The following is a 16790-nucleotide window of genomic DNA, read 5'->3' as shown; positions in this document are numbered from 1 at the left end:
ACGTTATTTTTACAAAGCTACCACCAACATTCATTCCTAGCATGTACATTTTCCATATGTTTCCAGATAAAAGCAATTGATAGTCTGATAGTATGGAAGACACTTTAAAGGAAAGTTGGAGATAATGAAAAGCAATATTGTATCGTATCGTATCGTATCGTATCGTATCGTATCGTATCGTATCGTATCGTATCGTATCGTAACGTACTTGAAGACATGACAGAATGATCCACACCCTCTCTGGCTAGTTACAATGGCCTTCAAAATGAAGTTTAAGGAAGACCTGTCCATTGCTTAAAGTGAGCCCTCCTACAGTTGTTGCTGTGGTCACAAAAACATTTTTATTCACTTCAGTAGAAGCAAGAGGAGCAGACCATCATGAGGGCAGATATGCATAACACACAATTTGAATACTAGTGTATGGCTTCAGTCTATTGTTTATCTTGGAAAGTCACCTCTTCCATTTTTATGAGCCAAATTATGATTACATTTGCATACATTACACACATTTTCCAAAACAAAATTTTATTTGGCCATGGCCATAGGATGATGCAACTGCACTGTGCATCCAGCAATAAAGGTGGCAGAAACAAAGATGCACTGAGTTAACTTTTACAAGGAGTGCTATTCAGCCAGAAACAGTTGCCTAATGTTTTCTGTGTCTCTGGAGGGAGCTTTCTAAAGTCTAAAAAAAGATGCCGATAATGTCATCAGGCTTATCTCAGTTTGAGGTCTAATTGGAGGTTTGGAGTTTGAAAGAAGTGAGCATTTAGGAGGCAGGAGGGGCCTAATAAAAAATGCTGTTCAGAGGTATTATGGGACATGTAGGATCTAGTGTTTGAGAACTTGACCCAGCAGGCCACCATTGTTAGACAATGACATTTAGTTGAATTTATGTTGTGATGTCAGATGACCAAATTTAATATCAGGACAACATCCAATGTCAACATCAATTTGAAAAAGAAAACTGACGACAGATGATGTTGATATTTTGTTGGTTTCAAACTGTCTTGTTAGGTAACCAAAATCCAACATCTTCCAGAGATCTCATGCCAACCACAAATTGTATAAATAATGACGTAGCTTCTGTAGTGTCAGCCATAGGTTTGTGGACTGTCATTTTGAAGCCCCGAATTCGGCATATGGGCATTCGGCATGTTAGTTTTCTGGAGCCAGCGGTGATCTGTTGGGGGAGAGGCTGGAGCTGTGGAGAAGAGAGGGGTGGATCTGACTGTAAGCTGAGGACACTACTGACAGACAACCTGTCACTCAAGTGGCCCGCCCTTAATTATGTGCAACTTCGAGCCTTAATAAAATGTAAAAGGGTGAATCATGAATTTTGAAATAAGCTACAGAAACCAAAACCTTTTTTGCACCAGGCTGTGAACATGCTTTAAAGTTAGTTAGTTTAACGAGAAGGTCTGTGGAAATTTACTCTGTTTTGGTGCTGGCCTCAAGTGGCCATTTGATGGACTGCAATTTCCACATTGGCTTCATTTCTGAGCCTCGGATGTTGCTGCTTGACGCCAACGTTGTCTTGACAAAGAATAACGACATTTAGTCGTGTGGTATGGAGACCAAAACTCAACATTAAAAATGTTAACCTCTGAATATGCAATCTTTCTTAATTTTTTTTAAAATGTAATTTTATTTAATTTCATTATTTTTGCCTTTTTGTTTGTTTTTATTAGTTTTTATTCTCAGGTTTCCTTTATTCTCTAGCTGGGCTATGTTTTGCATCTTGTATATTAGGTCTAAGGGTGTATATTACACTGTTTCATATATTGTTTTATGTATTGGCATGTTTTTCTATATTCAAAACCCAATAAAATATTTCATTATTAAAATGTTAACCTCCATACAAAATGGAATTATAAAGTTTGCCCAACATATGAGTCCAATGTTTTTCTGAAGCCATTATAATGTCCAGGTGGGATGCTAACAATTAAAAGTCTTGATATCTCTTCGCCCCCCTTTACTCTGATTTAGCGCTTTTTTTTGAAAATAAAAATCTTTCTCTTATGAGTCCCCTAATTTTATGGAAATGTTGACACTAAATGGTTGAGTTATCCCTTTAAGTGTTACAATAAAATTATTAGTGCTAACACTTTTCTTTATCCAATGTAATTTTAAGTGAGACAGTTAAAACAGCCAAGAAAAAATTATATGAAACCTGAGACATGCAGTTTTAATCACTGCTTCATAACCACTAGCACAAGTATAACAGACCGGAGTTGCAGAGAGCTTACCACACAATTTTGTAACTGCATAACTGCGGCTAACCATCGCAGGATAACATGAACCTGAAGCTGGTTGAGGATATCAGCAGAGTACATGGAGAAGCCTTTAAACCTTGTTTGGGATTTAGTAGCAAATACACCCACACAATTTTAGAAGGCAAACATCTACTATTACTGCTTTTATTTGAGGCTTGTATCATCTAGAGTTTAGTAAGGACAGCACCCATAGAGCTCCATTAGACCCTGAAATATTTCAGGGTTTGCCAAGCATTAGATGATTAATGTTCAGAGCAATGCTGTTGGTGTGAACTGCTTAGCTATGTTTGTGTGGTTGATTGTTCTGATGTCCTGAAGCTGACAGAACAGATGCTCATTGCCGAGATATCTATGTCCCTCTCTCCGCCTCTCTCTCGCTCCCTCTTTCTCCTTCTCAGATCTATGTATTCCTTTCATCCCTCAGTATTGCTGCAACTCTCACCTCTTCCTTTCTCACCTCTCTTCATCTCACTCAACATGTTCATTCACTGTCACTCCCACCCCTTATCTAAGGCCCCCCTTGTTTTTTCTTTTTTTTTCCTATAAGCTATCCATTATAAATTAGAATCCCCCTTTTCAATGTAGTGAATCATAGGAGCTTGTAATATGTTAAGCACTGACATCTCCATAAAGCCACATCTAAAAAAAGAACATTGTTGTAAACATTTATCCTGTTACTTCAAAGGAACATGGAGGGAAACGACAGCATGTGCTTCCTCGTACAGGACAGAGAACATGCATTAAATCCATTTAACCACTTACACCTACAGTATGTCTTATTTGAATTCCACTGTCACCACTTAGTCGCCCGTCCCAACCTCCTTCATCACTTCAATTGTAAAACGCAATCCCTGGCGTTTTCTCTCCGACCCCGTGTTAGCGCCACGCTGCAACACCAACCATAAATTGTGATGAGAAACCAAATTAACAACATGCTGTGATTGCGCAGTGGGGAAAATGCGGTTCAGAAATATGAATCAGTATCATAATGCACAAGTCCGTGAAAAAAAACTGGGTCTCAGCAGGCAGCCAGGCTGGCTGACAGACAGCTCAAGAACGGTCCCAGCTGTTCATCAAATAGTTACATTTACCCCTGGCCTTTTTGGAAATGCACACAAATACCACATTTTCACAGCACCGCACCTTTGATGCTTATAACTGATTGTTAAGCTTGCTGAGCAAAACACAGACAGTAAAATGACAGTTGTCTCCCACCCTGATGAGAAGGTGTCTGTCTCTTTGTCAGTCTGAATTGAATGTGTGTGTTTGGTTGCAAGTACATGCATATTTATATGTGTTGTTGGCCTTGCAGAGCTTCTCACTAATGCAAAGGATGAAACAAGACTGTGATTCTCTCCTCTTTGCTCAGTGAATACAGGGATTTTGAGAAGAATGAACCAGGTAATGAACCACAGTTCTGTACCCAGTGTGAAAAGAGAATAAGATTGATTTTGTAAACACAATACATTATGCATCAAAGAGGGTATCGATAATGGGATTCATTGCAGGCTAAATGCGTTATTTAAGTTTTGCTGTAAGCATGGAATAAAACGAGAGACAATATTTGGACTTTCCAGTACATAAGCTAGTGTATGAAGGGATATGTGCCCCTTAAAGAAGTAAACAGCCAATGTCCTTCACCATTAATGCCGATTTGTCTTTGTGCCATAACGAGAAATGATTATGTGCAGCAGGGAGAGGAGAGACGGAGTCATTTACTGCCATCCCAATTATTATGAGTGACAAACAGACCATTGGGTAATGGATGATTGCTGATGGGTATGAAAGATTGCTCATCCCAATCCACTATTTTTGAACATACTGTGATTAAATAGGCTTGAAAAATAAACATGCACAGTTTGACCTGCTCCTTTCAGGTAGCTGCTTCAGGATCTTACTGGGCAGATTTTTCTCTGGCAGACACTTCTCTTCCGCCGTCCGTGAATCTGTTGAATTCTGATGAAAGACTGCAGCACTTAGTTTGGCAAGTTTTATTGTTTTCCGTTCCCCACATCTTGTCCTTAAACTGTATTGGATTTATCTGCCATCTATTGAGCTGTATTTGTCTTTTATCGACTGTCTATTGTCCCCAGTTTATGTGGCAGCCTGCATGTCCACAACAATTTCTCCAATGAAACAATAAAGTTTATCTAATCTAACAAAACCCTGAGGCTTAGTGCAATCAGAGTAATATTGAAATGGAAGTTTTTATGCCCTGATTAATGGCTTTCAATGTACTGGCAATAAAAGGAATGTTGTAGCGCCCCCCTTTGGCACCACTCAGTTTAAATTTAATGGAGCAACAATGCATATTTTTCCCAAAGTGGCATTTAGGTTGTCAACTAAAGATTCTTTGCAAAGTTGATGGGTTACTAGTGGACAGGGACCATCTGGAAAGCAACACCATTGATGCATCACATATCAAAGACAGATTGTTCTTGAGTCAGTAACATTTTTAAACATTGTGATGTGTAGACAAGCAACACAGCAAGAGGACATCAGCTGCAGGGCTCTTTGTAAAGGACATTTGGTGATGTCTATTGGACACTGTAAATGGATCAAACAAAGTCTGTAGTGTAAGAATAAAGGATGCAACATCCTCAGACTCTGTCATTATATTGCAGTCATTTACAGTCTTTACATCCGGGAACATCGTCTTGCTCAAGGAAACTTAAACAAGTGAACAGGAAGAGCCTGCAATTGAGCCGCCATATGACTAATTGCCAACATGTTCTACCACCTGAGGTAGTGCTTTGTTAACCAGCGTCTGCTTGAGTCAAGCACGGAGCCTCGAGACCAAAGAAAGCAGAGGTGGACTTGTTCCTTCAGCCTAAGAGCTCTGACGCACTCATAAGATGTTTATGTCTCAAGGCCAATGACACTTCTTTTTAAAAAGCTAAGCATTTCACTAAGTGCTTTCCTACTGCACCATGGTAAAATTCAAGTTATTATATATTAGCACTTCCTGTGTTCAAGCTTCATTTGGGATTCTTTGGGGCTTTTTAAACCAGAGCCTGCTACCTAAGCATACCTGTTCATTTGTTTTTAACAATAGTGTTATGTAGAGACATGTAGAAAGTCTTGGAAGTTAACGTGGACTTGCAGTAAGCGACTAGAAATTTTTTCACATCGCTGGCCAGATGGGCTCACTGAAAATCTTGTGCTGTTTATGTATAAAGGCTAGTTTAAAACTAAGTCAATATAGAGAGTTAAGGAGTTACATACTGTTATACTTTGGCTTTTTATTTTATAGCTTATATTAATAAATATTTGATGTGTGTGGAATTATACTGGTACAGTTAACAGTTGAGCTCCTCAACAATCCTGTTTTAGCATGTTAAGTATGTGTAAGGCAATTTACTGTTCTTCAAATAAGCCTGGAACAAAACCTGGGAGCAAGTCAAGTTTGAGGGAGACTCGCTGAAACCCATAGAACCCATTTTCATTCAGATATCTTGAGGTGAAAGTTTAAGGGACCCCTTAGAAAATGGCAATTTAAGTTGTTCCCTCGCCTAAATTTAGCTTAAATTTGAATTGTTATTTATCCCCCTTACTAGTGAGCTGTCCTAACATGGTTGGTACCAGTGGCTGCCTTAAGTTTTCTTATTCCCCAAGTTAACACTTCCTTGCTTAAAAAATGAGCATGCCACAGCCTCTACAGGCCTAGACACACCCAAAGACATCGGAGAACTTGTGGTGACAAAAGCCAACTGCTGCGTTGCCTCACATCACCTGTGTCTAAGCCAAAAAGTTGCACATAAACACACCGTAAAAGGTACAACTGGTGGCCAATGAGCACATACATTCTGCATCTGCATGAGAGGAGATATTTACTTTGTGCCAGTGAATAATAAAGAAAAACAATTTTACCTTAGATGACAAGTTAATTTTAATTGGACACCCTCTTGACTTGTCATTTGTTTGTTATCCTTCTATTATCCTTCCTATCTGTTTCTATTCTTTATGCACTGAGACAAAAACTCTAAATCACAGTGGTTTCATTCAGCGATGGGCTCTGCCATCTCTGACACCGATTCAACATGCTGGGCCAACAGTGAGGGACACAGCACAGAGACTAGGGCGACAAATGGTCACCTGGGCCCCTTTGGCCACACTTTAGGAGCACCACTGCATAAGCCCTTTTCTCTGAGTTATGTAGATACAGCAGACATGCTGCAATGCACTGAATACGAGAGCCAGTAATACGAAGAAGCATTAATACTTCTGTCTACATTTTATGTGTGTTTCACTAATACTGACTGCATAAGGATACAAGGGTCAGAGTATCAATTATTCCAAAGTTGCAAAACAATTACCTAAATGCATGACCTAAATGTAAATACTCACACTGTGCATTAATATTCAAAGCAATTCTGTCAAAATCAATATCTGATCACATGAATAACTAAGAAATACTGAAATGCACATTGTCAGACTCTTAAAAAAGAAATGAGCCTTGCTTTGGACCACCAGTCGATCTATGCATGAAAAGAGTTTTGCCTTCACCCTTCATACATCACAGTATCTTTCTTCAAACAAATCCTAAGCCCAATATCCACAAGCCTACTGAGCTATGCGCTTTCAAGCTTCTCTTCTTGATTTATTTTTGGCATGTATTATTTTCTCTCTCTGCTTGATACTCCATTTTCCTCGCGATTGACTGTAGTGTATGCTTAGTCAAGGACACCTCTTCTTCCGCATGGCATTTCATCATTGTTCACGATGATGGCCTATCACAGACAGAGGGGGAAGGCAACAGCACCACTCCTAGCAATCAAAGTCAAAGTACAAAAAAACCAGCATTGATTTGCACCTGACCTTAAAGGTGAGTCAGACAATATAGAGATATCCATCAGCGGGGCCTGGTTACAGAGCACTGAGCAGAAAGATGGAGCCCTTACCAAGCAAAACAAAGGTCAACAAACATCCTGGTGGCTGAGTATCCATACCCCTTACAATATGCACCAAAGAAAGACACACAGAAGTGCTATACATAGACACTCCCTTGGGTATTGATTTTATAAAGTCCAGAAAAAGAAGAGGAAATTAAAATTATAGATTGTGTCGAACACAGAGCATAAACATCGATCAGAGGAAATGCGCAAAGTAGTAAAAAATAAAAACTTTTGTTGCCTGTCTGCTGTCATCCCTTCATCATGAATCTTCAGGGTTTGCCCCGCATCAAATCAGAGCTGCTGCAGCACTTAGAGTTATATTTAGAGGTAATTTTGTTTTTAGAAAACTAAGCACTTTTCTCTTAGATCCATGACAAGCTGTACTCCGAGCCACAGACATAAAATATGGAGGGAAGAGAAAAATAATTTTTCATCAGCACAACCAGGAATACAACAATGATGACTGCAAGGGCCTAGACAGCAACCTTAGTAGACAGAAATCTTAAATTGATGTCCCCAAAGAGAAGGGTTTTATCTGCATGGCTGTGCTGCACCTTCACAATTCATACTGATAGAATGTGCATAATCGCAGCCCCTCACTATGCTTGTCTGCATGCTTGATGAAAGGGAAATGGGCTCCATACAACAGAAACAGAAAAGAGGCTTTCTAGAGAATGACTATTACCTCATGAGTGTGTCACTGCAATTTGGAAAAGGGCTCTGAAATATTCCATTTGGTGGTTTTAAATTGCCAACCACTGAGGTGAGAAATACTAAAATCAAATACACTGCCACACTGAAACACAGCTGGCACGTGCAAAAATACACACCGCAAACACACACGCCATTGCGCAAGGAAATAACAGAAGTTTTGTGTCTGAATAGCCAAGTGTAATAACTGTTTCCGAGCGCCTGCGTTCGACTGGTGCTTTAGCCACTTCCCAGAAGATACAGTATTTTATGGCTAGACACCAATACCTCCTCAAAGTGCTACTGAGCCATATTGCACCTGATGCCAGGCCACCACTGTGAGAGCTGCTGTACAACACAAAACTGTGAGCCAACAACACATCTAAGAGGACGCCTGTCTCTCTAGCCTCCAATCTTCCAAACAAACAATAACATCAACACTTCACTTTCCCCAACGAAAAAAGGGAAAGGAGAACAGAACAAGAATCTGTCTTTTTCTATCTAAAGACAAACACACAGGCTGGAAAAATAGTCGGCTGTTTTTCACTTTCCAAGTAAACATCTTCTTCCACTTAACAGCCTGTTCACACAGTGAGGACATGATTTTTAGATGCAAAGCTACCTCACGGATCTCGCTTGAAACTCAATCACAAACTTGCCTTATCAACATTAAGCTGGCTGCAGATTCTCCAGATATTGTAAAACCTTCACCTGCATGTACACAGACATGTTGATCTTGCACCTACAGGCAGAGAAAATAACAGCCTCAGCACCACCTGGAGATTATGAGTGTTACAGCTGCATTTTTCTTTTTAGAGCTTTTGTTTGTGTTGTATGTGCATGTGTTTGGGGAGTTTCCCATCAATAATTGCACAACCTGTAAGATCACATAAATGAATTGATAAAAATTCAACATTACTTTGTCACACTAACCTGCAACATCAATTAAATACATATTACAAATACATATTAACATTAGTGTTTACAGGCTTCAGAAAAATCAGCCAAAGAGTTTTGCATTAAAAATAACAAATGACAGGCAACTAATAGAAAAAAAAAGATATGTAAATTATTTTAGTAATACTCAAATTAGGGCCACAACTAACGATGATATTCATTATCAATTGATCTACCAATAATTTTCTTGATTAACTAATTGTTTTGTCGACAAAATGTCAAGTAGTGTAGTAGCAGTGTGAAAATGCCTGTTATAATTTCCCACAACCCGAGATAATGTCCCCAAATGTCTCTTTGTTTCATTCAACCAACAGTCCATAACTAAAAGATATTCACTTTGCTATCAGGCATGGCAACACTTTAAATCTCCACATCTGTGGAGCTGGAATCAGCAAATGTTTAAACAATTATTTGATTATCAAAGTAGTTGTGGCTTTCCAATTGATCTGACTAATCGATCAATGGACTAATAATTGCAGTTCTAACTGAAGTTTAAGTCGACCGAAATTGCTAGTTATCTTCTGGCCTTTGCATCATCCCCTTGTTTTTCTTTTTTTTTTATTTACAAAATATCATTTAGATAAGACCCTCTTCCTTGCCTGCAGAAAATTGGAAGACAGAGGACACACAAGGACACTCCAAGCTGTGTGAACTGTCGTCCTAGGATTCAGTAGAAAATGGTTGTGTGATAAAAGAAAAAATACATTTTGCATGTTTAAGCATCAAATACAAGTAAACACACACACACACACACACACAGAGCAGGTATTAAGAAGACAACAAAAAGACTGCAGATGTAACACTCATTGCCTGTAGGTGGCACAATAAAAAAGCCATTTCTTAACTATCTTTTGTTGTTACTGCTACTGTCATTGCTTTTAGATTTCACAGGTTGAACTGGAACTGCAGGTCTAAAACTGCCACCGCTGCAGTTTAATGATATTGGCTGGGCCTCGGTTCAGCTTCTTCGTATCAGTGACACTGTGTGTCCTTGATAGTGCTCTTATGACCAAGAACAGACCTGGTTTTAAACTGAGAAATGGACAAAGATGGATGAACGAGTGCTTTAATAAATGCAGCCACAGGTCAGGGCTATAGGCCGGTGTTCAGAGCATGGAGCCCTGAAATCAGATTATTACTAAATCTTTTTTTTATATTAGCAGCAGAAGCTTGAATGTGTTTTGTCGCATATTGAAAATACATTTCATATCACACTTCTGTTACTTTAATCCTTACAGAAGTTGATAGAAAACAGTCAAAAAAGTCAAGTCGATTGTTAAATGAACATCAACGGGGCATTTATGAAGAAATCAATAATTTCTAAAGCTGCTGATCTGAGAGCATCTGTGCTCTACCTGTCCAAGTCTATTTTCTAACTAGATGGAATTTGCGTTGTGCAGCACTGCCTCCTTAATATTAATTGCTAAACTGTGTAGTTGAGAGTCTAAACATGTATCTGTTAAGCTATCCACACCTATCATTTTAATTGCTGCGAGGCACCCTGTGGAATCAACATCCTGTGAGCAGTCTACCTCTTCAATTACCTTCACATCCCCCCACTTTGTTTCCCTGGCCATGTTTCGCCCCTGCCTGCTCTGCTGTCACATTTCAAATATCCAGTCAACAGCCACAGACATAAACAAGAGCAGCAGTGGTCACTGCCGAGGAAGATTCATGAAGTTACGCGGGTCACAGGTTATGAAGTGAATCATTACAGTATACACAAACAGAGTATACTGTAAAATTTTTTACAAGATTAATGGAAAAAATATCCAAAGGTAGACTGTAAAATCGGACAAGTTTATCTCACTTAAAATAATCTTGGAAACCGATTGTCTTGAAACAGGAAAGTAAATACAACTAATTATATTCATTTATGTTTACTTTATATCTAAGTGTTAAGTTTACTTGAAATTTAGCTGTATTTCTTAATTTTGTGAAGTTGTGGCAGCTTAAAAATTACAAGTGAAATTACCTTGTTCTAAGTGTTAGCAACTTGAGTAAACCAGATTTTTCATAACTTGATCGTGAGACAATTTTGTCAATGATGCAGTTAGAAGATCTGCAAGTTCTTTTTTTAACATATTGACAAATATGACTTAATAATGACTTAATAATTTGCAGTATACAGATATATAGCACAGTAAACTTTGTTTACTGAGGTTGCTGAAACTTTGAAAGATTGATTTGATTTAACTTATCATTTTAAAGTTGCAGGCACTTTACATAATTGAATAAATTACTAAATTTATAAATTAAACTAAATTTTAAGTACACTTAACAGTTTGATGTAAAGTAAATATAAATTAAGATTAAATTAAGATTAAGAATTACATACATTTTCATTTTCAAGGCAATTGGTTTCCTAGATTTTTTTGAGTAAAATAAACATGTCAGATTTTACAGATTATGGATATTATTGTGCTTCAATGAACACATGGGATACACATATGAGATTTTTATGTACAGCAGTGTAGTTAACTGGTTTATGAGTATCATCTCTCATAAATAATATAATAAGAACTTTTAGCAATCAGTTATTGCATAAATAGCTACAATGAAACTGCTAAATTCTTACCCGTCAGGTTTTTCTAGATTTTAACCACGGCATGGATAAGGCTAAATGATTGCATACTTTTATCTGGGAGTGTGCCTCCACACAGTTAACGGAGCTTAATCCCTTCTGAAACCTGCACCTGAGGTGGAGAAGACAGTCCACCTTGAATGTGCAGCCTTGACTCTGGAAGCAGCCGCTCCTCAGCCTATTACATTTAATCTCAACAAACGGTGAGCTATTTTTCCTCCTGAAGACAAGATATTGCCAATCTCTCTCCCCCCAAGAGCACTGCTTATATTAAAACTGATACCTGAGAAGAACGGACTTAATCAGAACCAGCAAACTATATCCTACCTGTCAGCAACATCTAAGAGCCTGGCCCAGGCCTGGAGCCATGGGCGGGAGGCCAGTGGGTGAGCTGAGTATTACTTTGGTACACCACTAGGGCTATCCAGTGAGATGTCAGCACTAAAAGAGGCATTAGGAATCCAGGGAGTAAAATTGTTACTGTTCCAAGTTCCTGTATCCTAGAAAATTACATATTGTTCCCTTCAGCTCCAGTTGAACCCTGCAGGTGATGCTTCTGGAGACCGTCCACCTTTTCCCTCATACTTCTGCTCTACTTCTTCTCCTGCTGTGGAGATCAAGAACCTGTGGGGCAGTGGGATAATGCCCCAAATTCCCTGTAGATAGTGTATAATTACACAGACAAATTGTAATCCTGATTAGCCCCAGCAGCCTTTCCAGCCTGTTTACATAATCACATTGAGAGAAAGTCTTCATCAAGGGCTCAGTGGCCAGATTACTGTCTGTGCAGAGCCCACCTGATTACCAGCAATTAGTGACTGCCTGGTATAGAGTTTATAAAACAACTACATTTGAACAAAACATGGAAGCTATGAGATTTGACAAATAAAGTGTGATCACAAGAAACAGAAGTGGCGGGACACAACAGATGGACAATTTTCAACAATCTGTTCATTATCATTAATCGTTCGCTGTCATTTGACAAGCTAATGTCAGTGCGAGAAACAGGCCAGTGCCTGTGTGTACTGTTTGTCCTCTCCTGTGGTGTCCCTCCAACTTCCCATGACGATCATGTCCCCTGATACTCGAACTGTCCTGAATAAAGAAGTCCCAAAAGACAGAAACTGGATATTTGGATAAATTATAATCTGAAAATAAAGATAAAAATATAAAGCAACATAACATTCATATTTTAATAATCCTAATCAATATAAAGGGCAGATCCAGGAAGCTGTGGCCCAAATTTCAATCTGTATCACTTATAGTTTAAAAACAACCTTGCTCTCTCTCATGAATATTATCCCCCGCTTACACAAGCATGTGTCAGGAGAATGGGGCACTCTCGACTCTGTGACTCTTTCATTATTGTGAACTTGATTGATCGTCGTCCGGTCGATGGATGCAGTGTGACTGTCATGAGAGAGAAAAAAGGGCAAACGCAGCTGTTGTAGAAGATACAGCAAATTGCTCACTATCAGTGCAAAGGAATTCATTTTGTATGTAACCCAGGTCTTTTGCTCTATTTAAAAAAAACACTAAGTCCCTGTGATTTAGCTTTCTAAATCTGTGACTGTGTCAAGTAGTTTTATAAGTTCCCCTAGGATTAGGTGACACAGTTGCAGTGGATGTCCTCGGTTGTTTGGTGGTGGACTGCCGCATGAGAACATGATTACCGTGAAGTTTTTGGGTTTTTTTTAATTACAAAACTATGTTGCTAAATTTCGCTGCATCATATGTACAGAGTGCCAAGAATCAGACAGGTGACTGAGATAATTTTGTGGACTGAGAATCAGAACTGTGCACCACCCACACACACGGATCCTGGCTCAAAAATAATCTAATATGAAAAAGCACCTCTAGCAAAGCGGTGTAGAACAAACTTTGCTAGATAGAGGTTTTTTTTTTTACAGCATCATTATCTTAGCAGGAGAAGTGAGTCACAGGCCAGATCTAGTAGATATCTTTTTACTTCTGCAAACATTGTGTCACCTGTCGGAGCCAGGGAACAACAGCTGTTCCATGGTTCTCTCTCGCCTCAGTCTGTGCCACTATTTCCTTTGCTCTTTTCCAAAAGAAGACCCAGGCCTCTTCCTCCTCCTCCTCTTTTCCACCCTCCCCTCCCCGATCCCTGGCTGGCTGGCTGGCTCCCTAATAAGTAACAGAACTAGGAGGATTGGCAGTGGCCTCGAGGTTTGACATTGCCACAATGTGGGTGGTGATGAAACAGCACTGTGCCCGACTCCGCTCGACTCGACTTGGCTCATTCTTGGTGGGCGCTGCTACTCTGCATGCTGCACATTTCATCCACCCCCGATAGACAGACATGAGAATTACTCACAGGGTGAACAATCTGCATGTAAATTGATATCTGTAAGTGCCCATACTCAGACAGCCATACATGCATTCAACAGATAAACAGCCATGCACTCATACACACAGCGTCCCTGAAAACACACACGCACACAGAACAAAAACATTCAGGGGGTTGGAATTGGATTTGCCTTTTTCTTTGGCTTTAATTTAAGTTGGAAATGAGAATTTCACATAGTGAGTGTAACATTAAATATATGATCACAGGCAGAGAGGAACACACATACACACACACTTGTGTTCAGCTTTATAATCAACATGTAACTGACATTGCAAGGAAGCAACAAATTGCTTTTCATTTGTTTGCTCTAAATGCTGTTTTAACGCCAGTGGACAATAGAGAGCAACATGGTAATTGCAGGGTGGTAAATGAGCAACAATTGCTTGACTGATTTGAATAGAAGCTGTATGTAAATAGCATGAATCACATAACTGTGGTAAACAAGGGGAGGAAAAACACACAGATGAGTACAAAGTCTGTTTTTTTTTTTTGCATCATATAGTCAAAAAGAAAGAATTTTCAAAACTGTATCAGAAAAGTGGAATTTCAGCTGTGCTGAAATTGTCATCAGTCTGGATAAATGGAGCTGATGCATATGAGAAATAAAATGGAATCAGCGGTTACCTCACCAGCTAGAGCGAGTATTCAAATGGGCAGACCCTGAGAAAGAGCCACTAGAATACTAACAAGCCCACCTTACACCTGCCTGCACTGGCAAGTCCGATAAACACCAGTCGACAAATTGGTTCCACTCTACTAATTGCCTCGGCCCCCTAAATGGTTCCAGTAACATTTCTGGGGAGGAATTGGCCTGACGCAAATCCCCACATAAATACTTGAAAACTCGACCCAGAAAAGAGAAAAGGCGGACGGCTGCAGCCTAAATAAATAAGAATCTTTTTACATCCTATAGGAAATCTGCAGTGCATGCACTTGCGCCTCAACAATTCACTAGTTAGCCTACTAAGCAAAGCAGCTCACGTAGGCTATTAGAAGAGGGGTAGGCTACCGCAAGAATATCTATTGAGCTACTCAAAGCCTGCATTGAGCGCCAACCCGGTGAAATGCGTCCCTTAAAACTCTATCCAGTAAACCGTGGTAGCCTATTTTGCGCACGTCTGTAACGTTAAAGCTTTTGATTTCTCTCACGCGCGCGCGCACACACACACACACACACACACACACACACACACACACAAACACACACTCACACACACCACCAGAAAATACAGAGCTGCTTGCTGCAGTGGCTCGTACCTTTCACACAAGTGAACATCAGTGAAAAGATGAGATTCCAAAAAACAATTCCCGTCCTAATCCTCATCGTTTTGGCTTGAACAAAGTCCCCTCGGCCACATTTAACGCATCTCCTGTTGAAAACGTCCCGTAGTTCAATAGATCCGTCGTAGTATCCGTCTCTGTAAATCCCCTTCATGTCCACAACTAACACATGTAACCTATGAAGCCTATGTTTGCTTTCTGTTGGGTTGATTCCCCTTTTCCTTTCTCAGAGGAGAAACAGGCAGAGCCGCCCGCCGCGCTATGTCAGCTGATAGGAGAGAAGTGAGCAAGACTGAATTTTAGGATAGGACCACAGCAACCTGGACGAGGGCTCAACCATCTCTGCTGAGAGGGGCATCAAGTGTGCGCATCTCTGGCGGTGCGCTCTCGCATCTGCTGTTCAACATCTTTCCGTTTTAATCCCGATAAAGCGGGCTGTGGACGGAGAAGAGTCTAGCCTACAGTTTGAATGCTGCCTTTATCGATCGGCAATTGAACCACGCAGAGTGTGAGAGAAAAGGTGGTGGGGAGGGTGGTGGTGGTGTAGAGAGAGAGAGAGAGAGAGGGGGGGTCCTGTGTAAGTATGATTTGGTTGATGTGTGGCTAACAAATCATGAAGTGCGAACAGTGAGGTGTGGGTGGCCAGGGAGGAGGAGGCACGTCTTTATGGGAAGAATGTAAATCCTGGGAAAGAAATGAACTCTGTTAATGACAGCATGTGGTTTATGTGTGTGTGAGACTGGGGGGGGGGGTGTGTTAGGTGAGACTCAGACAGGCAGCATCCCGTCCCGAAAGCTGATGAAAGAAATTCGCCTGGTAGGCAATCCCACCATAACTCTGATTTTCATTTTGGAGATCGAGCGGAGCTGTTATTGGGAGTGATGGGACTGGGCAATTTGCAATGCAAAGATGGGATGATGACGGCGCAAAGCGCAGCTCAGCTGCAGTGGGGCTCTTCTGCCATCTAGCTTCGGAAGAGTCACCGACCTCTACTTTGAAACGGGGAGGAGAAGGGGAGCAGTGAAGTGAGAGGCCGTGATTGCACATAGACTGAACATCATTCGGTCTATAACACATTCAAATGGGGTTTCCTCAAGAGTGTGAGAAGAATGTGTATGGCTTCCTTTTTTTCATCATCATTATCTCCACATTCTTATTTAATCTAAATTAAAGTTCCTACTTTGTGAGAGCAGCAGCTTTGAAAGGAGCCTGGATATCAGGTGAGGCTTAAATCAATTATGTGCATAGCTTCTGGTTTGAATATTGCCCACTTAATAATTGTCGCTGCAATGACCTCCATAGAAATCAATATCCTGTGCCCTACTATTGGCAAGATTTATTAGCGTAAAGTCAGCAGGGTGAGTTCATTAGGAAACCTAATAAATGAACCCGGAGCCTCTCCTGGGGAAGCCAAACAGGGCGCCTCTCAGTAACTTACAGTGTGAGAGCTGTCCAGGGTGCTGAAACTAGAGCCTTTAAACCAGAGCTTCTGTCGTCCCTCTCCCACACATAATGAGCCTCAGACAGGGTTCCTACAGCTAAAGACAAGAGACAAGACAAGAGTTTTTATCACTTTGTTAATACCACTCAAAATGAAATTTTAAACCAATTTTATAACAACTAATTGAAGAGAACAAAATGAACCAACATCAATTACGCAGGGTTAAGGACAAAGTGCCCCTAATGCTTATTGTAACATAAAACATGAGGGTTTTTCTTTTGTAGAACAGAACTGG

At 40.2% G+C, this 16790-nt stretch overlaps 1 protein-coding gene across 2 annotated transcripts in view; it reads right to left on the bottom strand.

The window, feature by feature from the left end:
* LOC121945336 (CUB and sushi domain-containing protein 3-like) overlaps positions 1–15538 on the bottom strand; it is a 235458-nt gene extending 219920 nt beyond the window's left edge. For both annotated transcript variants that reach the window (XM_088084026.1, XM_088084027.1), the window contains exon 1: positions 15031–15538. In XM_088084026.1, the coding sequence (XP_087940152.1) occupies positions 15031–15208 (178 nt within the window). In that variant the 5' untranslated portion in view covers positions 15209–15538. The remainder of the gene's footprint in view (positions 1–15030) is intronic.
* Positions 15539–16790: the final 1252 nt, after the last annotated feature.

Source organism: Plectropomus leopardus, chromosome 11 (genome assembly GCF_026936395.1).
Source record: "Plectropomus leopardus strain MGB_pleo_1.0 chromosome 11, ASM2693639v1, whole genome shotgun sequence".
Taxonomy (NCBI): Eukaryota; Metazoa; Chordata; class Actinopteri; order Perciformes; family Serranidae; genus Plectropomus; species Plectropomus leopardus.
This window is presented reverse-complemented; position numbering and strand designations above follow the sequence as displayed.